The sequence below is a fragment of the Melozone crissalis genome, unplaced genomic scaffold, assembly GCF_028551555.1.
Source record: "Melozone crissalis strain CALT ecotype California unplaced genomic scaffold, PUWL_Pcris_2 ptg000018l_1, whole genome shotgun sequence".
Classification (NCBI taxonomy): domain Eukaryota; kingdom Metazoa; phylum Chordata; class Aves; order Passeriformes; family Passerellidae; genus Melozone; species Melozone crissalis.
In genome coordinates, this window is record NW_026535796.1 from 25,361,746 (window position 1) to 25,383,862 (window position 22,117).

Sequence of the window (22,117 nt, forward strand, 5' to 3'; positions counted from 1 at the left end):
CCCATTACCAATTGCCTGAGCCATCCTGTCTCCAACCTGCAGGCTGAAGATTAAACAGCTAATAGTCTTGGAGTAACTACCACCCCCTCAAATATCCCATCCACATCCACTGCACAGCCCAGGCATCTACTGGGCAGACCTGGGAGAAGAGCCATAAATGTCAGTGCATTTTATTGACTTTAGATTCTGCCTAAGGAGAAATGAAAAAGATGCCAGGCTGGTAAAATTACAGCATCAATTCAAATACTTATGCAATGTCTGGAAGGAAAAGTTTATTGCAGAAAAAATATCAGGAAAAGTAGAAAAGCCCAGTAGTCTGTTTGTGAGAAATGCAACTGGAAATAAATGGAGTAGGCATCGTAAGAAAAGGAAAAAAAAAAAACATTATGCAATTCCCTTTTGCAGGTTTCAGGAAAAGAATCACATTATTGGCATTAACCTTAGACATTCAGAACACCTTAATCAGCTCAGAACAGAAGAACTAGTTTAAGTGAATTTATTCATCCTATCATCCCCATTTTCTTTGCCCTCTGCACAAGTACTTTGCTCTGCTGCACATTTGAGCTTTTAATTTGTACACAATAGATTTCTGTATTGCATCCACAATTGCTATCAAAATTTCTAGTTTACACTATAAATTGCCGGATAAGTTACTTTTACATTTGTGATGATGACATAAAACATTTAATTTGGAGTTCAAGATAACTGCAAGGGAAACTTACAGAATTTCTGAGCTTCTCTATATCCAGATGTAATCACTGGAATTCTTTAAAAATACAAATGAATTAAGTACCAGTATAAATGTGGAAAATGTGAGAACACGAGAGGAAGGAGATAGTAGGTTATTTTTAAATGTAAATAAATGTACATTTCTGTGTTAGACTTGGATATATTTGGATCTATATTCTTTCACTCCTGCAGAAAAACAGGATTCAGATTACACATCATGACCTTATAAAATCCTGTGCCACTATAATTACCATAATTACCAGGACATCTAGTTAAGACTCCTTCACCCATCTGGAAGACTGGACTGTTCAAATCTGTCAAGCCATGTACAAAGATCTCATTTCCAGGGGAGCCATGGGAGTAACTGTAAAAGAGCTGCCCCTGAGAGAGGGGAATGGGCAAGCATAGCTCCTTGCTGCTATCTTAGTATGCATTCCTCGCTTCATGTTTCACACAGCTTCACTCAGGGCAGCTACAGAAATGTGTGCACTGTGTGTGTATAAAAGTTCTTGGTTAGCTTTGCTCATGATAACCTGCTTAATCCATTTACAATCATGTTTCTAACAACTAAAATTACTCATCTTTTGTCCATAGCCGTCCTGCCACATCACACTTAGTGTCCCAGTAAGTAGTAAAAAGCATTGTTCTAAGGTAGACTACACAAACTGGAATTTCTCATGTGTAATTATTTTCCTTGAAAATAATTAGGTTGGCAAAAAAGAATTAAATATTTAAAAGCTCCTCAACTGTTTAATTAAAAAAAGAAAAACAAAAACAAAAAACAGAACCAAAACCAAACAAAACCCAAAACCAAACAAAAACCCCCAAAACAAAAACAAAACAACAACAAAAAAAAGAAAAACATGAAAATGAAAATGGAATTGGAAAAGAAAGTTTCAAAAAAAGAGTATTTACAGTACCTCGCAGTTAATACAAGAAACTGATTTTTTTTTTCCTTTAATTGGAAAAGACAGGAGAAAAAAGTAAGTTAAAGGAAAATAGGCTAAGGAATATATTCAGAAAGGGTATAAGAATGTTTATCTAAGGGAACTGTTTTTCAAGGTCCAGATAGTAATTTAAAACAAAAAGTATGCTTATCAAAAACAGAATCAAAGAAAAATACATAAAAGAAGTGGGATTTTGTAATGGAAATTACTACAGCTGACCCGTAGGATAACCATAATGAACCTGTCAGTATCAGTAGCTAGATGGTCCCTGGCCATTGCTGAGTAGCCAGAGTACAGCTTGTGTGCTTCTGAAAACACAACTGGCCCTTGACAGAAATTACATTTTCATTACAAAATTTGACCCCTTTGTGGACTTGCAGAACAGCTTCTTTTCAGAAGAGCTCTTTAATAACGGGGCCAGTAATAAAACTATTATTATGTTTGGCACCCTGACTGGACAAACCAGTTGTGCTGCCCTTTAAAGCTAAACATAAGACCACATCATACAAGGAGCACTGCTGCCATTTCTGTCACTGTCTGGCATCCACATGGAACTTAACTGTATTTAGCTGGCAATAATCTAAAAACCATTTGGTATGTAACTATGTGCTCCTGACAGAGTTCATCAGGAAGGTCTGTTTTGGAAAGACCAAACATTTCTTTAGTGTACATTATCTGCTAATTGTCCTGCTCTCTAAAACAGAATCATCTGTTTCCTTTGAAAAAGTTTCCATCAGCACTCATAACTCAAAGAAAATATTGTTTTAAAAACCCTTAGTGAGCATATGTACCTGGATGGTCAGATGGATAAAACCATGCATATATTAAGCACTATGCACACAGGGTAGAAACTGCAACATCTGCAAAAACGTAGGTAAAAGTGACTTTAGGATGATTGAGCAAACAGAATGGCTATCTATCCTGCAGTGGGAGACCAAGACTGTTAGGGGAGTGAAATGAAATCATGGAGAGGATCAAATTACTCTCTTATGTTATTCTCTTGCAGCAAACTACAGGGCAATATTGGTACTAGAAGAATAAGCGGGACATGAATAAATTCATATTGGATGTAAGAATGCATTGCTAATCACCAGGGTGTTTTGGATGAAAAGGAAATTATGATAGTGAAATACTGTTTATTACCTCCCCTTGGCAGCCTTCTATCTGCGCCTGAAACTGGGGCTATGTGCTTTCCTTCCTATGGAAAAGTGGTGTCACTCTCTTTGAGGAGCCCATCAATGAAATAAGGATACCACCTCCAGGAAAGAGCATGTCCTATGTTTGCTCCCACACAAGAGCCAGGACAGAAAGACCTTACTGGTTATAATTAGCAAAGTTTTCAATACTTTTCCTCATAGTTTCTTTCTGGATAAATTGTCCAGCACACAGCTGGATAAACACATCATGTGATGGGTGAGCAACTGGCTCCCAGGTCAGGTGCAAAGGGTTATGGGGAAGGGGGTGACACCAGACTGGTGTCACTAGTGTCACTAGTGTGGTTCTCAAGGCTTCACCCTCATCCCTGTGTTTGTCAACATCATCAATGAGCTGGGCACAGGACTGGAAGTGATACTAAACAAATTTACAGACAGTACAAATCTGGGAGGAGCTGTTGACTCCTTCAAAGGCCTGGAGGTCCTACAGAGCGACCTCAACAAATTCAGCAACTCAGCAATCACCAACCACATGAAATTCAACAAAGGAAAGTGCTGGATTCTGCACCTGGGATGGGCAACCCTGGATGTATGGACAGACTGGGGAATGAGAGGCTGGGAAACACTGACATGGAAAGGAACCTGGGGGTCCTGGCTGATGGAAAGTTTAATTTGAGTCAGCAGTGCCCTGGCAGCCAAGAGGGCCAGGAGTTGGACTTGGACTGGTGCCATGCAGGAGTCGGACTTGGTTATCCCTGTGCGGCCCTTCCAACTCAGCTTATTCTGTGTTTCTGTGATAATGCAGCAGAGCGTGGAGCTACCGTGGATTTCTCAGCCAGTCTGAGCATGGCACACTGCTGACCGCGGCTCGGCACTGGCGGCCGGCACACAGGCGGAGAGCGCGGGCTCCGAGCTCCATCACTGGGATCACCCGGCATTCCCGGCTCCCTCCCGGCTGCTCCATCACTGGGATCCCTCGGCATTCCCGGTTCCCTCCCTGCTGCTCCATCACTGGGATCCCTCTGCATTCCCGGTTCCCTCCCTGCTGCTCCATCACTGGGATCCCTCGGCATTCCCGGTTCCCTCCCTGCTGCTCCATCACTGGGATCCCTCGGCATTCCCGGTTCCCTCCCGGCTGCGCAGCCCCGCCCCCGAGGCCGCGCGGGCGCGCAGTGACGCAGGCAGCGCGCGGCGCGGCGGGGCGGGGCGGGGCGTGGCGCGAGGCCGCGGCCGGCAGAGGGCGCTGCGTTGCCGCGCGGCGCGCGCGGCGGGGCGTGGCGCGTCGCGCGCGGCCCGGCGTGCACCGCGGCGGCGTTTGAATGGCGCAGGCTCCGGGCGCCGGGCCCCGGCAGTAGCGCTCCCGCCGCTCCGCCCGCCCGGCCCGGCCCCGAACATGAGCAGCGGGTGAGTGGCGCGGGGCCCGCCGCGGCCGCGGGGAGCGCAGCGGGGTCGCGCTGTGCCCCGCCGGGACGGGGCGCGGCTCCGCGGCGTCGCGCTGGGCGGGCGGCGGGGCCGCGGGCGGTGCGCGGGCGCGGATCGCTCCGTGCCGCTGGCCGGCGGCCTCGCCCGGCGCCCCGGCCCTGCCGTGTGCGGTGCCCGCCGCCCCCGGAGAGCGGGCTGTGGCTCTGGGGTTCCTCTCTGAAATGGTGCCAGCAGGCTCGGCTCGAAGCAGGCGCGTGTGCTGGCGGATACGTGCCAGGAGAGCGGGGCAGGCTCTGGTGCTGCCGAAAGGGAGGAGGACAGCAAGCTGGGTGTGAGGCCTGCTGACGGATTTAATTTCTTGGGTGTGACAGATTCCAGGGGCAAGGAGGGGGGTGAGGGGGGGCCTTAAGTGCTTGAAGATCAGATCCTGCATTAATGACTTCGTTCAAAAGGCTTCAAATTATTTTCTTCAGTGTTGGGCTGGATGATTTGACATGCAGATTTAAAGTAAAGACATTTTGAATAGAGAGCTCTTTTAAGGATAGAGAGATTAGATGGTGATCTTGGAAGTCTTTTGTTTCTGTTTTTGTAACATGCTTTGCTTTGGAGCAAGGTTAAGTCCGTTGGCTGAGAAGCAGCTTTCCTCCATCTTTTCTTGGAACATCATTTTTACTTTTCATTTTTACATCATTTTTACTGTTCTCCTGTTTGTTTCTTCCTCTTATTCCCTGACTGTAATCAAGGAACTAATTAAAAATATGTAGTTACCCACGATTAGTAGAATTAAAACATAACAGAAGGCAGGTTTGTGCCTCTTTTGCCTTGCTGATTGGAAAGAATATGTTCTGGAACTAAAATTAGAATTGATATGAACTCCTAAACTTTGAAACTCAGAATATCATTATATTAAAAATGTTATTATTAAGGTAGTTTATATATATATTGGAAAGTAAATGGCATTATGCTGATATGCATGTATTCTTACGGCCACGTGTATATATTCACTTGCCTACTTTTACTGTATGTTGTTCCTAGGGTAAGAAGCTTGACTAAGAATCAAGAAGGTTTTTTGAATGCTGTAAATAGACTACCATCAATAATAGAAGTGTATTTGAGGGTAGCATAAAAAGCCATGTCAAAGTTGTGTAATCACAGACTGTCCAGCCAGGGGGGCGTGTAGTGAGTACTTCCTTAGCCTCCACTAAGTTTGCAGCTTGAGGGGTTTGCCAGTATGTCTGTCTCTGGGTTTAAATTCAAAATTCTTGTTGCAGTTTTTTTTTTAATTCTTTGGGTTGAGCAGCAAATGGTAAAAGAAATTGCTGTATTTGATTTCATGGGTAGTTTCTTAAAGAGCTGTGTAAAACATTAATGTGGAAGCTACAATATTGTGGAAATCTATTTATTTTATAACACCTCTTAGTTATAAAACCTTTTCAAATTTATTGTCCCCAGAGTGTTCATAAGTGAAAATCAACAGGTGGAAGTATCTTTTCATTAGTGGAAGATGACTTCAGAAAGGACTTCACCACTGACAACTGCTGTTACTTTATGGCAGCTTAACAAACCTGTCAGTGGTGCCTCCAGAAGCAGAAAACTGAGTTCTTGTTTGCCTTTTTTTTTGTAGAAAATGTAAATCAGGTTCAGTTATTAGACTCCCAGGCTGTCTCCACAAGGGGAGCTAATGCACACCTGGGTTCCTCCTCACTAAACTTGGAGGAGCTGTCACATGTGGTTGTTTTTGGAGGTTCATTATGACAGTGGGCCACATACGAATTTCAAATGTAAGAGGAAAATGAGCTTAAATCTTAGGTATAAGCTAATTTACCATAACTAGTTGTTCAAATAGTATTTTCATTTATTGCAAATTTAGAGAATTTCCTGTAGTTTTTATCAACATAGGAAACTTTAAACTGGAACAAATGCCCTGACAAGTGTAGCACATTAAAAAGCTGTTCTGCTGGCATATAACACTCTTTTTAATGTTGCAGAAAAATTTTGCATTAACATACTCCTTAAAATCTTGAACTCCACTTCCTCTTTTTAAGAAAACTCAATTTTCAATTGCTAAAAAAGAAATTTGAAAAAACCAAACTGTTTCATATGCAAAGGATGTGGAAGCCTTCTAAAAGAAAGACAAATGGATTTTGTAATATTTATTGGAGCTAAAATGAAGTTATGCCAAGCTTACAAAATCACTTCTATATCATAAGATAGTGCTAATTTATTTTTGGAAGTAAATTTGAAATAACCATCCTTGGAAGTTACTTGTGACCATTGTAGCTCTGATAATTGCCAGTGAAATGAGTTGACCATTACTGCTTCCCTGATGCATACCTGTTTGGAATGCTTTCAAAGCATATGCTCTCCTCCTTGGGATAATGATTAATTAGGTTTTTTCATCTGAGTTTAATATTGTCATCCTTGAACTTGCAGTTGGGTTACTGTGAGGTGGAGGAGAATCACAGGAATATTTACCATGGTTGGTGCACATGGGATGCTGCAGGAAGAAGTAGCTATTAAGAATTTGGACAAGGAATAGGATGGAAGAGGGTGTGTTTTGAAAGGTATTGCTGATGGCTTAAGAGATCTAACTATTTTACATTTTCCTTGCTGCCATGCAAAGTATGCCAGCCTGTGTTCTGTAAGAAAATAATTTTATGTTAATATGCACATAGATTATGTAATGTGCCAAGAAGAGTTTGTCCTTCTCAGGGGACTGTGCCCAGAACTTGGGACATGGGAGGGAGTGGCAGAGTTGTTAATACTTGCCTTCAACAGATGTGCACTTGAAAGCCTGTTAGTGCTGACTGCCTTTGCCTAATTCTGGTATGACCTGAAGAGTTTTATTGCATCTGGGAGAGATCAGAGATAGAAAATACCAGTAGGACCGTCAGGAAAACTTTGCACAGGTACTGTCTGTTGGCTGTGGGGACAAATCAGCTTCTTCTCAGGAGACATGGCTGCTATTACTCTAGTCCTTCTGCTTACTGAAGATTGAAGAGAGTAAAAGGGGCAGAAGGGAAGATTGTTGTCTGCTGTGAGAAATCACCCACTGTATAGGGGAAATGGATGGAATTGGATTCTGTCATCCTAATGAAATCATACATCTCTGTTCAGATCTGCAGTCTGCCTTGTTAGCTTGTAAAACAGTTTAGGATTGTACAGTGGACCAAGGCAGAGCTGAAGGGGCATGCATTCTCTCCTTAGTTTAATTTAAAAAACTTTGTCAAGTGAGGGAAATGCATTGGCCTCAATGATATTGTATAGCACATTGTCTGATCAGATAAAACTAGCTGTGCTCATCACAAGGGAAAAGTCAGAAATTAAAGACATTAAGGTATAGATTGTTTGTAGTATCTAATGCCAGTTTAAGAACCCTCTGTATATATGCCAAAATTACAGGGGACTGTAGTGTCTGATTAGCTATCCCTAGATGATATCTGACTGCAAATAGGAAATCAAAGTTGTGAAGAGCCATGTAAAGTGCCTTTCATCCTGTAGCATTCATCTCTTAAATTGCTGGCCAGCCAGCATTTTCCTAGGTGTTACTAAGCCTTTCAAAGCTGGTTTCCTAGGATGGTGACTGAGTTTATTATAGCATTGTTAGGTTTGTGTATACTAGATTCTTCTGCTTGTGTTCTGCTCTGTTTGGACTATATGGGTTGTGGGTCTGAATTTAATCATTTTCAGTATATATATTTTTTTTTTTTTAATGTGCTTGCGCAGTCTGTCCTAAAACCCATATAAAACATTTGGATCCACAACATCCTGTGGCAAGCTCAGGTTGATTATAATTTGCACACAGCTTAACCTTGTTTGTTTTGATCAGATCTTCACCTATTGTCCTTTGACCCTTTTTTTGTATATTGGGCAAGAGAGGTCACAATCTCTGTGCAACTTGTCCAAGCCATTCATTTTGTAGGCCTTTGTCTTATTTCCCCTGATGGCTATAAGTAGCCTCTTCCCCAGGCTGAAGAGACTGATCTAATCAGTTGCTGATTATATGAAAGATATTCCATGTATTTTTAACTTCTTTTGTCTGAGCTGTTTTCTACTTTTACTCAGAAGTATTTTTGACTTTTTAGGGTTGATTTGTTTTTTTTAAAGAAAGTTAACTAACTCTTCTCTCAGTATATGAAATACAGGCACAAATTCATTCTGTACACTGTCACAATAGTGTTCTGTTTATTTTTCTGTTTATTGATCCACATGGAGTGCTGAGCAGTCGATCGAAGGTAAGCTGTCCTACATCCAGACGTTGTTGTGGGTGGCAGTTACTGGCTCCGAGACTGTGATTCCAAAAGGAGCCCAGAATTTTCTCCTGCCTGCAGATACATAGGCTTTGCTTTATATTGATCTATAAGTATTGCTTTTGCTTCTTGTACATCACAGTACATCACTTCTTGTACATCTTGTACATCACTTCTCCAGTTCTTCAGTTAGCCCTTATCTTCACAGCTATGACTTTGTATTGTCAACAGTCTTCCTCCCCTTTTGTGACATAATTTATTAATATATTGAACAGCATAAACCAATGCAGGTTTCCCCCAGGGATCTGGAGGTGATTTTCTGCACTGTGGGAACTGCTTAGGCAGTTTATGGCTGTTCTTGAGATACTTGTGCATGCAAGAGCTTTCCCTTTTTTTCACTTGGTGGCTTAGTTTCCTCAAGATTTAAGTGAGGGACTTGGAAATTCAAATAAACTCTATCATTTAGTTGCCCTTTATCCATGTTGTACTACCCCATATTCTTAATAAATTCCATTAATTTTGCAGAGCAAGACTTCACAGAATCATAATATAATTTGGGTTAGAACAGACATTAAAGATTTTCTAGTTCCAATTTCCCCGCTGTGGGAAGGAAGGGACACCTTCCACTAGGCCAGACTGCTCATAGCCCCATCTGACTTGGCCTTGAACACTTGCAGGGACAAGGCATCAACAGCTTCTCTTGGAAATGTGTTCCAGTGCCTCTACACCCTCTCAGTAAAGAATTTTATCCTTATATCCAATCTAAACCTGCCCTGTTTCAGTCTGAAGCTGTTACCCCCTTTGGGCTATCACAAATGCCCTGGTAAGAAGTCCCTCCCCAGCTCTCTGTAGCCCCTTCAGGTACTGGAAGGCCGCAGTGAGGTCACCCTGGAGCCTTCTCTTCCCCAGGCTGTGTTGCCTTAGTGACAGCCAGGCTGAATCTTTCCCATTATGTTACTTGTTTGTGTCCACTAAGTCTGTTCTTGATTACATTGTTTACTAATTAGTGCAACAGAGATGTCAGTCTGGCTCTTCCTTGAGGCTCTTTAAATATTGACTGTGTTCTCCATGCGTTTTCTTTAGGTACTTTGTCAGCTGCAAGGGAGCTAAAAACACAGCTGTTTCATTACTGCTTAAATGTTCACTGCTGCTTCTACATAATCTGAGACCCTCAACAGGTTAAACTATTGAAAACCCTTTCAACTGTTGGACAGTGAAGTCATACACAAGGATTTTACTTTGCTTCATCAAATGTTCCTTTATATCTGATAATCTCTTGACCTTTTGAATTTATTTTACCAGTCTTTAAGGAAAGAATTAATAGTTCTGTTGTTTCAATTGGGAGGCTGGGGAACAATATATTCTTATGTCAGATTTGTTAGAGTGTAAAATTCTCTTAATTTTTCTCCTGGACACATGCAACCTTTTGTAAGGAACTTCCTTCCATCCAGAGTCCTCTCTCTCCAGTTCAGATAGCTCCAGTTCAGGTATTTTGACATGTTAGATGCTCTTTAGAGCCCAGTATTAAAAACAGATAAGCTAGTTGAATTTCCTTGGTAAGACATTTCTTTCTAGCCTTCTAATATTTTACACTTCTTTTAAGCAAAAAGTATTCTAGTTATATAGTGCTGTCATTTATTTTGGTGATCAGATTCTTGTGTACTGCTTAGTGTGAAAGATGAGGGTAGATTGAGATCATTTGTTAAATAAGGAAAAATAAGGAGCAGTCACTGTTAGGCCTGAGGAATTGTAAGCTGATAGTGTGTTATGGGAGTAATCACAAAAATTTTCCTTCAGCAACAGAGATCAGGGGGTTTTTAGCCTCTGATGAGGTGGCTGTGGGTTTTAACTCTGGTGGTTGGAGATTGCCCCCCCCTAATATTTCAGTTTTTTGCTTTCCCTTCAGTGTTATTCTCAAACAGTGGATAGAAGAAAAAAAAAAGTCAAGACTTTTTCCAAGTCCTCTTCATCACTGACTGGAATAAAAGGATGGATTTGTTTGGATTTTAGGATTGTTCAGTTTTTCTTCAAAAGTCCAGTTGTTCAGCATATGCCTTTGTGTTGTGATCCAAGTGCAAGTTTTAATATACAGCCCATTTTGAGTCCAAGTAATGGTTTTAACCGGTCTGATAGGCAGAGGGAAAGGTGTTTGTTTATGTGAGGTTTTTTCTAAACTTCAGGGAAAAATTTACAGACCTGTGTGGAAGAACTAGGAAGTGTAGAGAGCTAACAAAGTGATCACTCTTCATCACTGTCTCATAGTGTGAAAAAATCAAGTTAATGAACCAGTCTTAAGGCAGACTTGCATCTGGAAAAATATTGGCCACCAGCTGTTAAAGATACTGCCCTAATTAATGCTGCCATTTGAAGTTCTTGCTGTAGTCTGAGGGCTCTGTGTTCCCATCTTACAGAGTAAGAGATTCTGTCAGTGAATATTCCATTTTTGAAAGACATCTCAAGTGAAATTCTTTAGTAATGATCCAATTCCAAAGAATTCCAGAATATTTGAAGAATTTTTTTTTTCTTCCACTGTACCCTAAGAGAGGGATTTTAATGTGCCTGAATATAGCATCTGTCTTGTTTTGGCCTGCCACCTGCTTGTTTCATTTGATGGCCTTTAGCTACTGCATGGATCTTCATGGCCAATAAGCTGTTTCCCATCTGGCTTATTCAGTGCTCAGTGTCTTAGTCTTTCAAATGCCAGAGTTCTTAATGTGAGGTAAATCTGCTACATAGAGTAAAGAGAATAGGGCTGCTGCTAAAGATTGAGGGGAGAGATGGGAGCACTCATGTTGAGACCACAGTTGTACCTTTTAGGGGGAAAAAACAGTAATATTGGAGCAAATGGTTGTCTTAAAAGTGGCATAGGATGTCTTGCTAAAACACTTCAAGAATGGTGCCTCTATGATGATGTAGTAGTTGAACCTAGTCTCAAGCAATGAATCTTCTGATTGCTTACAAAACATGAAACATGCAAAATCACATGTATGTACAGCTGTCCCAGTCTTGGTGTTGATTCTTATAAAAATATTTGCATACTTCAAGACAAAGGACTTTAGCCATAAAATGAAGTTGTGGGGTTTAGTATGAAAACTGGCCAAAGCACTGCATTGACAGAAATGGGTGGGGAGGCAGGATGGACATTTGCCAATTAACTAAGGGGAAGATCTTTCACTTTTTTTTTAAACCTTCATTATTTTGATAAAGCTTGCTTTCTTCCTAAAAAACAAGAATCAGTTTTTTAGCTGCCTTATGTACTTGGAAACAAATGTGAAACCAATTATTTTTCTCTAGGTGGCAGATGAAATTCATAGTGCAAGGAAAGAATTTCATAAATTGCCCTATTCTTTACTTGAATTCTTGTTTGTATGGCACCCCTCAGTGCAGGTGTAGAAACTGGTGTGAAAACAGAATCTCTGCTTGGTTTCTTGGGGTGATTTTTGTTTCGTTTCCTCTTTCTTGAAAGCTAAATAGGGATTTTGAAATTCCATAGTGTTAATAATAAGGCCTCCAGGTAATATGCACTAAAGGATGATGTCTTGGGTTATATCTAGGATGGAAGATCTTGGAAATAGTTGAATTCTAGTGTTGCTAGCTGTGTTTGAAGAAATCTGACAGAATGTTTTAGAAAATACAACTAAATATCTTTCCCTTGAGAACAGGGATTTGAGAGATTATGGCATCTGAAGCTCACAATGTTAAAAACCAGAAAGTTTTGCTTATTGAAGGTCATCCCATTGATCTCCCCAGAAAAAGAATCTCTTCTTCCACTAAAAAGATCATGAAGGAGGTAAGCTGTTTTGTGTTGTTTGTTGGGTTGTTTTATGTCCTCTGAGAAAATTGATGATTTAAACAGCTTTATAGTTCTGAGCAGTCTAAATCTAGAAGCACAGCACTACTAAACATTTGATATTTAGATGTGCAATAGAACTTAGAATTGTTTCTGTGCCAGTTATATTATGAAAACTGTGTAATAGATCCAGGCAGCAGCTGCACAGATCAGTGCATTGTATCATCCATATGAGCAGTAGGTACTGATCGATACAGTCTTACTCATGTGTGCTTTTCTGCAATCTAGCCAATAAATGTTTCAATACAGGAATTCTGTCATGAAAAACTTCTTTCTTGCCAAGAGAGCTGCATGGCACAAGTGAGAGGTGGAGTAGGTGAAACCCATTCATTGAAATAGATCCTTGTATAATTATACAGCTTCACCTAGCACATGGTAGCACGTAGATTTTCACTGGATTCTTGCTACTCAAAAGTAATTTTTGAAACTTCTTACCTGTGTTACTGACTGAAGAGTAAGACAGTGAAGTACAGAGGAAGCACTGGAGAGGCAAACTTACTGTAAGATCTCTTCAAACAGTGGTGAAGATATCAATATCTGCTGTTTATTAAAATTTTCTATTAAAACTAATACTTTATGACCGGTGTTACCAAAAAAAGATCATAACATTCTCCTGCTGATGGCACAATCTAAATGTTACCATTAATGCTAAGTAGTATAGGTGGGAGTGTTTGACCCTTTATAGTAATACAGCTTTTTTTCTCTTATTTCCTTTCTCCCAGGGTAAGAAATCTCCAAAACAGCTGGCTTCATACACAAACAGGTAGGAGGGCTGTGCTGTGTGATATCTGAGTTTAAAGTGTGACAGAGGTAGGGAGAAAATCACAGTTGAAATTGATTACAACACCAAAGCAAACACAAAGGGATGATAGGTTTTGATTTTAAAGACAGTTCTTTGTTCTTGTGTTTTCTTCCATAACAGCGAGTCTCTGCATTACTAAAAACAGAAGAATATTGGTGGCATGACTTCTAATAACCCTAGTGTCATTAGGATATGTACTGGGGGAAAAATGTTTTCAACAACCTGAAATCTGACTGCTGAATTCATAATTATATATATATAAACATAATAATGCAATTGATTTGGTTTGGATCAACCTTCACTAAAATAGTGCTTTATTATTGCAGAGTAACGGTTGGAAAAACGGTGGCCAGTCCCCTCTCCCTTTTCAAAGTGGTATATTGTAAAAGGAAAGTTCATTGTTATACTCCAAAGCCTTGTTACAGAAAGAAACTGTGCCCTAAATCTAGGGGCCGTGACATGGCAAATAAAGAAAATGAACTGGCTTGTGCAGGGAATCTGCCAGCAAAACTTCACAACAGTCGGACACACTTGCTGAATTCTAGCGACTCTGGCTCGTCTCAAACAGAAGGCCCCTCATCCAAATACAGTGCATTTTTTTCCGAGGTAGGTTTGAAGAAACTCCAGTTTACAAAAGTGTTTGTTGTAATTAGCTGTGAAAGTTTCTTTCTTTAGAATAATTTCCTTCAATTCCGCAGATAGCAGGTCTTGTGATTTACAGTCTGTCCATTTATGGTGATGCAGTTGTCAATAGTAATAGTCCTGCCACTTTTCTTCATATTTGGGTCAGGTCAGAAGCTCAGATCTGCCGGACTTGACTGGATTAAAATGGTGCCAGCACCAAAGGAGAATGTTATTTTGACCTGCATAGGTTTCATGAACTGGCAGGACAGGTGTCCACATGTGTGTTTATAGAAGTGTAAAAATGTTAGTATATCAATGAGAATAATCATTAGTGAGGTAGATTATGACAATTTTCAACAGCAGTATCAACTTTGTGCAAAACTAACTTAAGTGTTTGTGTGAGCTTTATTTCTTGTTGGGGTTGGTTGAGGAAACCTAGATGATGTTTGTAGGGCTTCTGAAACTGTCTAAAAGGTCAGATATTTAAATTAAATGGATTTTGTGACAGTGAAGGCCATTTAAGGCCCTTAATGTTGAAGTTTGCATTTCTGTCACAATAGATTTTTGTTACTCCTTGGGGCTTGCAGGCGTTTAAGGTGAGGCATGGCAGGGAAGGTAAGATCAGAAACTGTCACCCACCATGCTGCTGCCTTGTCACAGTGTTGTAAATGTGTGCTCCTGTGAGGGAGAGCCCTGAGAAGCCGCTGGGCTGAAGGTGCAAGTCTGCAGCACTTCTGCACTGTTAAATTTGGTGGTTTCAAGAAAAGAGCAGAATAGCTACAATAAAGAGGCTGCAGAAAGGTGGGTAAAAAAATGAAGATGGGAAGATTCATTTTCTGAGAAGCTAAGGAGCAGATCACTGGCCTCTGGTCACAAATGACTGTTTAACTGGTTTGAGAGATGTGTGTGGCTCTGCAGTGTTCATTCCAATCCAAGGTCTAATTAATTAAAATGCCTGAACTTCACAGAACAGGCTTTTTCAGAAATGAACCTTTTCTGTTGGAGTTTGGAATAATACATGCAATTACTTGTGTCTAAATTGTGTCAAAATTAATAATCATCTAAGTAAAAAGTTCTCAGAGTTGGTGAGAATTATAGGTTGATGCACATGAATGCTCATTTTAATTATTAGATACCTGTCTTAGGTGATAAAGAGGTACAAACCTTATTCTTGCAGCTTTCGTGTAAAGTAGGTGATATTTTTGTGAACCCTAAGGGAAATTTATGGGTTTAAGTCTATTCTTAGATAAATTTCTAAAATTTATACAGGTAGAGTATACCAGATTATATTTGAGTAGCATGTTGTTTTATCACTGGCTGCTAAACTTGTGGCAACTTTTTATATTTTTAAAAATGTGCAGGTTTCTCAGGACCATGAAACTATGGCTCAAGTTCTTTTCAGCAGGAATCTGAGACTGAATGTAGCTTTAACCTTTTGGAGAAGGAGAAGTATAAGTGAACTGGTAGCCTACTTAGTGAGGTAAAATAAGTCTCTTCTTTTATATCCTTAAAATGACAGCAATCTCAAATATGCCACAGTATTTGTAGCAGTTCTGTAAATGTTGTGACTTAGTTACACTGTTCAAATCATAGCGGAAGCGTATGCTCCTACTACTAGTAGTAGGATCTACAAGTAACACTTCTGATTTTATTCTTACTGTTTCTAGGATACAGGATCTTGGAGTAGTAGTAGACTGCCTTCCTGTGCTTACAAACAGGTACAAACAGAAAAAAGTGGGGAATTAGAACCTGCTTATGACCATAGAAGTTCAAACACTTCTGAAACATCTTGTTTTTAAGTTTACAGGAAGAAAAACCATATGTTTCAGTTGGCTGCTGTGTAGATCTTTTGCCCTTAGTGAAATCTCTGCTTAAAAGCAAATACGAAGAGTAAGTATCAGCTTGGGATGTTTTTGAAACATTATTACTTCCTGGCTGTGCAGAGCCCTGGAAAATCAATGGTTTTTAATCCTCTGACTCTTGTTCCCTCTGCCCCTTCTCCAGCTCTGCCTTTCTCAGGAAATGAGAAAGGTTCGGACGAAAGCTTCCATTCCAGAGCTTTCTCCTCTAACAAAACAGCAGTGCAGAAATTCTTTTCTGCAATGCTAGGCACTTGGGGGAGAGGACTGGCTTTGCCCTTATGGAGATTTATTTATCCTAAATATTAAAAAATATTAGCACTGAGGTTTTAGTATGCTTTATAACATATAATCAAGGCAGAGTTTTCTTGTACTTTTTCAACAAGAACTTCAGACTACCACTTAGAAATTGCAAGTGTAAACAAGAATTTAAATTTACCAATTTTCTAGATTCTTTCCTTCCAGAATAGAAAATGTTGCTTTCTCAATTGCTTACAAAGTTATCTCAATGCTTTATTTATCTGGCTTGTAGCTAATCTTCAGGGAGAGGGAAATGCATAATGTGTAAAATGTGTTGTTACAGATACGTGATAGTGGGTTTAAACTGGCTTCAGGCTGTCATTAAAAGATGGTGGTCAGAACTATCTGCACATACAGAAAAGGCAGAAGATGGGTGAGTATAGTGTTGGGAAATACTTAAATGTGTTTCTGTAGTCGATTTCATCTCAATCTGTTCTAATTTTGATCAGTAGGAGCACATCTTGCCTACAAAAGGCACACTTACAATTTTAAAGTTAAAGCTTAGAAGTATTTTAAGGATAGCTAAGTCACTGGTTTTGTTTTTCTTTTTTTTGCTATGGTTTTAATACCTGTAGGATGTAGTCATATCAGGGATTATACAAATGCTGTAGAAGTTGAATCAAAATTTTTCAGCTCTTGTGGCAATACCTATTGTATAGGCTAAGTCTATATGCAGTATTAATAATTCATTTTAATAAAAGAGACTACTGAAATATACTACCTGGGTTATAAAGTGACGTTCATTCTCTTTCAGAAACATTCATATTTTAAAACAACAGTTAAGTATTTTGTGGGAACAGGAGAATCACCTTATTCTGGTTCCAGGATATACTGGTAATATAGCTAAGGTAAGTTCTGGTTCCAGTTCTGGTTGTGTTCAGTAATAAACATGATTGTATCACTTCTGGTACTCCTCCTGTTTTACTTATGCACTTCTGGTACTCCTCCTGTTTTACTTATGCTAAACTGTGGTTGGACAGAAACACGTTTACTTTAGTTACTGCTAATGCTCAAGTGTATTGCATGGTTTTTACAGAAATCTGGAGTTATTTCCCTATGATAGTTCTGTGAATTAAAATTATAATTATGCTTAAGCATCTCCTTAATAACAAAGTATCTAATAGTAATGAGCCTTAAAATGATATGAAAAAGGGCTCAGTTGAGTAGGTAGACTGTGGAAGGGACAGATGTTTTCTCTTAGATCTGTTGTAGCCATTGTAGTAAGTGTAATGGAGAATCTTAGCCTGGGAACATCATTGGCATTTGCACATCAGGTGCAGGAGCAAGTGACAACATGCAAAATTCTAAAGCTTATTGCTGACCTAATGCTTAGAAAATGGTGAGTTTCTGGTGGGCAGAAGAGCCTGTCTGAGATGTATCCCTGCTTGCATTTTTCATTAGGTTGTGGTATCAGTTACATAATGAGGGTGTCTGGTAGATCCATACTTTTCTGTTTGTGCTCATCTCTATATGCATGGCTTTCTGAGATTGGGCACCAAAAGTTAGACTAGATAGAAACATCTCCAGGTGGAGGGACCTGGTGAAGGTGGACAGTGAGAAAGGAGTTACACCAAACAGTTGGTTGTGTGCAAGATTTGAATGAACTTGAAAAGAACTTAAAAATTGCATCTTTTTCTTATATCTGAAGGAGTTTTGGTGAATCTTTATTTCTGTGCTACAGAATTGATCACTTTGATGTGTCAAACAAGTAAACTCTTTTTTCTGGGACTGCTGTGCACCTGCGACTTCAGATTTGATGTCCCTACAAGGATAATTACAAAATTCTTGCAGCATTTCAGTCAACAGGGATGCAGAAGAACTGAGTTCTAACTCCCAACTTGGTTGAGCTATGAGAGCACGTTATGTGGACTGCCTAGTTCTTTTGCTGGATCAGAATAGCAGCTATAGGTAGTGTCAGTTTGTTTCTCTAGAGTTCAGGTTCCCTTTATGTTCATTTGCTGTCTTAATGCATCAGGATAGATTGTGACCGAAGTCACCTGAGCAAGTCAGAGCAAAAGTAGTCCAAGAATGTTGGAGGGGTTGGGTGAAGGAATGTCATACATAACATGTTTTAACTATGTGATCATATGATGATGGTGATCTTTCCTGCTCATGCAGGGAGCAGAGGAATAACAGATGAAATTGATAGCATTGAAAACTAATCCTACTCTTCTGGCAGGCTTTTTAGTACCTGAAGAAATGTCATTGTAAGCATTAATTGAAAGTAATCATGAAGATAACTGGTTCTGAAATTTGGGCAAATATAATTATTTGTGTGTTATGGTCCTGAGGTTGCCCTGCTTCAGACATAGAGTTGATGTTGGAGCTATAAGTAAAGTGACAAACACTTTCTCCTTTTTTTCCTTCTAGGATGTAAATGCTTATTTATTGCAGCTACACTGACATGATGGGGAAACAGTGTGCTTATGTGGTGAAACAGTCCCTAAAGTATCCCTGAAATATGTGCTGAAAGCCTTTTGAGAAATACTGGCAGAAGAGAACTGAACTGTCAAGCTGTTTAATGAAACCACTAACAAAACTCTAACAATCTACTTCACATTGAAGTGGAAAAATGTCTAGTAGGAGCAACTTTTACTTCAATGAGGTGAAAGTGCACTATGAAAACTGTATGCCTTTGCTGCATTTGGGATTTGCTCAGTTCCTAGGTATTCCTTTAAATGCTACTGTACCTTACAACATCATCCATAAAAGAAGATGAACTATACTGTCATGAAGACAAGACAGCAGAACCAGTTATAAGGAACCAACAAAAACAATCAGCATTAAGAGCTTTTAAATGTCTCTTTCACAAGAGAACTCCAAAATGCACAACTATCTTCCAATTACATAAAATACAAAAAACTTTGGGCTATTCAGTTACTTGTATGTTTTAATCAAATTATTAAAGACAGTTTTTGTTTGCACTATTGAGAAACTATACAGCAAAGATGCCTTAATTACTAGTGTTTCAAAAAGCCAATGTATTAAGATGCAAATAGCTATTATGTTCAGATTGTGATGAAAAACTACAAAAATCAGGGTTTCACATTGTGTAGTTAATGAAACATTGCACATATACCAAGATTCATGTATGAAAAATATTATAAATACCTGAAGTTAAGCTTGGGTAAACAGTTATTGCAAATGTCAGCAGAATGGTGAACTTATGTCTAACAAATGTTTTTATATTGTATGTGGATTTCTAACACAGTAATCTTGTTCTGTATCATTCAAACTACATGCAAATAAGTAAATATATTAAATATATCTATTGTTTTTTCTTTTCAAGTTAAAAAAATCAATTTCTAGAATAATCTTTTCCACAGTACTTTTTATCATAGATATTTATGTCTCTTGTTTGAAATGTTTACAGCCAGGTGAGGCCATGTTATTCAAATCACACCCTTTTTATACTACCTCCTTTAAGAAACTGACAAAGAACTTTTGCAAAATTGATCAAGTTCTAACCTGATCAATGATGGCAAAGTCATACCAACAACAGCATTGAGGATACAGCTATAAGCTTTTACTGTCATATTGATATGCTGTTCTATTTTAATTTAAAAGCTATATCTTAATAGCTCTGAGGGAGTCTTAATCTTAGGCTTGCTGTTGCCTTTTTTAATTTTGTGATTAGAAAGTATGCTTTTTCAATTAAAACTTACAAAGTGCCAGCTCTTCACTTAAAAGTGTACATGCACAGCATGTATGACCAAATAGACTACTTCCTTAAAAACAAGGGTTGTTTTCATACCTAGCATTAAGCATGTGCACTTTTATTGACGTGCAGGAGAAAAGTCTTTTGATAGCCACAAGTGGTTTTTGCTTTACGGATTAATTAATTTTAAACTCCTGTAGCGGTCAATAAGTTCAGGCCTCCTGTTGCTTAGTATTGTATTAGTTTATGTATCATTGTTGCTGACTTCTGAAGGCCAGCTAGAAATCTGAGAACTTGGTGCTTTTAGTTGTTTGACTGTTCTGTAAACCACCAAAGGTTTTGCATTTCCTAGGGCAGTCAGTTACAAAGAGTTTCTGGGGCATCCCAAAACTGCAAACTTTGTGGGACAATTTGGAGACACACATAGCCAGTCTTTTTGCTTGAATTGTTTTGCATCATTAGAGATATTTCATGCTAAAAGAGTTTTGAGATAGGACTTTTCAAATGTTCTTACTATCAATTAAATATCTAAAGGAACTATAGTATGACAACATTCTTCTATTACTTTACTGTTCCATTGAACACTTAAGTGTAAAAGTAACCAAGTCTGGTTTCATCATTTAGGTGGCAATTGCTGAAACTCTTAGATTACTCCTCAAGGAGATTACTGTTTATGGAAACTCAGATTTTTTTCTTTTTTTTTTTTTTAATAGACAAAGTAACTCATGGCCATTTATTTCTGATAATATAGGAAAGAATAGTTGTAATTGATTAAAGGGATACTCTAGTGTTTAAAAATCTAGCTTGAATGTAGATTTAGGTATGTAGGCTCATAATTCTGTGTGTGGCCATAGAGTTAACAAATCCTAACTGTGGACAGTGCTTTTGTTTTAGAGGCAAGGTAAGATTGATTTGAGGATCATTACTGAGGAATACCTAATAAAATAATGCATTCTTTTTAACTGCCAAAAGTTGTATTTTGACAGCATCAATAATACAGTATTAAACATTGTCATTAGTATCTGTGCCTTATTTTAAATGAATTTTTTACTGTTTTCAGGCAGCTACTAGACTGTAAGAACAGGGTTCAGGTGTCTGTATTATGAAATTATTTTTTCCATTGTGTTCTTTATTCATTGAAACTATTCACACTAATATTCAGGCTCAGCTTCTTGCATTCTCTTTAGCTCTTAAATGGCTAGGAATCAGTTTTACTGTTACAGAATGTGCATGTATATTATCTGGTCAAAGTCGGAATGACAGCTGTGTAAATTCACTAAATTCATATAGTTGTCTCAGTGAATCTAAGAATTAAGTTTGAGCTATCCCATGCATAAATTACAATCTTTGTGGTACTTTCTAAAAATGCTATTTCTAGGATGTGTCAGAAGATCCAGACAGAATTAATCCTTTTCCTGTGTGTTCTTGTGATGCAGAAGCACCTATGTACTTGAGGATAAAGGATGCCTCCACAAAGCTGTTCTTCATATTATACCCCTTGATGTGAAACTGATGTCTTTGAAAAACAGTTGTCTTTTGCCTCAGTGTCCCCTGAAAGTACTTGAGGCTGTTTTGATGAAGGAGTACTTTTAAGTGTGACCCTGGATTTGCCCATCCTCTAAACTGAAATTGAGGAATCCTTCTGGCAAACTGTCTCTTTCTGCAGGGCTGAAAAAAAGTCTAGTATTTTGTAAATGGAAGTGGCCCAGTTGAGGTATTGCTGATAGCTTGCTGAAGAGTGGAAAAAGCTGTGCCATTAATTAGCTGGGTGTGAAGAAGTTAGCATGTCTTAATGATTATGTATGTCTCTGTTTTGAAGGAACTATACCTATTTCTCAGGAAAGAGTCCTCTACTCTTGTATCACACAGGTACTGCAGTTCTACACTCCTGAATAATGCTTACAGATTGTTGCTGGTATTAAAAAAAAAAATAGCAGCAGCCTTCCAAGAGCTTACCCTCCACAGTGAGATATAAATAATTTTTTTTTCCCTCCTGTAGGTTGCTTTGTCAGAGGCTGCAATTTTAACACTTGAGGTGCAGGAGGGATGGGAGAGTAGGAAAGGACAAGGTACACATGCCCTGTGCTGAGTGACATCAGCCCCACTGCGTTATAAAACAGGCTGTATTTTCATTTTCTGGCATCTGAAGTAGGCAAGTTTGGCATTAAACATCTTTATGCATTTAGCATTGAAGAGATAAAAGTTTTGAAGATGGATGCTACAGTGCTAATTTGTGATTTTTGAGGGGTTTTTTCTTAAAAGAGTGGACATTGTTATTGTGGAAACTTGAAAGTATCTTATGTGAAGCTTACATTTTAGACTAGCAAGTGATTGCTTTTGCCAGTTCATCTTGCCAGATCTTCCAGTTCTACAGAAGACTGAATGTCTGTCTTCATGTGGAGATTTGCAGCTATTTTTGTGCCTAGTTTTCTGGTGCAAAGTGAAACTGGTGGTTCATAGTCAACTATTTCAGAATACAAAACCATGCAAATTATGGTATTGGTGTGAAGTTATTCCAGCTT

At 39.1% G+C, this 22,117-nt stretch overlaps 1 protein-coding gene across 2 annotated transcripts; it reads left to right on the forward strand.

Moving 5' to 3' along the window:
- The first annotated feature begins 4,149 nt into the window (after positions 1-4,149).
- Positions 4,150-20,285, forward strand: KATNBL1 (katanin regulatory subunit B1 like 1). Of its 2 annotated transcripts, none has more exons than XM_054275948.1 (10): positions 4,150-4,234; positions 12,160-12,292; positions 13,075-13,115; positions 13,481-13,760; positions 15,140-15,258; positions 15,446-15,496; positions 15,579-15,668; positions 16,221-16,310; positions 16,692-16,785; positions 18,308-20,285. In XM_054275948.1, exons 2-10 carry the CDS (start codon positions 12,179-12,181, stop codon positions 18,338-18,340), a joined length of 912 nt encoding a protein of 303 aa, XP_054131923.1. In that variant the 5' UTR covers positions 4,150-4,234; positions 12,160-12,178; the 3' UTR covers positions 18,341-20,285. The 2 variants fall into 2 exon arrangements, with proteins under 2 accessions (XP_054131923.1, XP_054131922.1); XM_054275947.1 differs by having other exon boundaries at positions 12,165-12,292.
- The last annotated feature ends 1,832 nt before the right edge of the window (positions 20,286-22,117 follow it).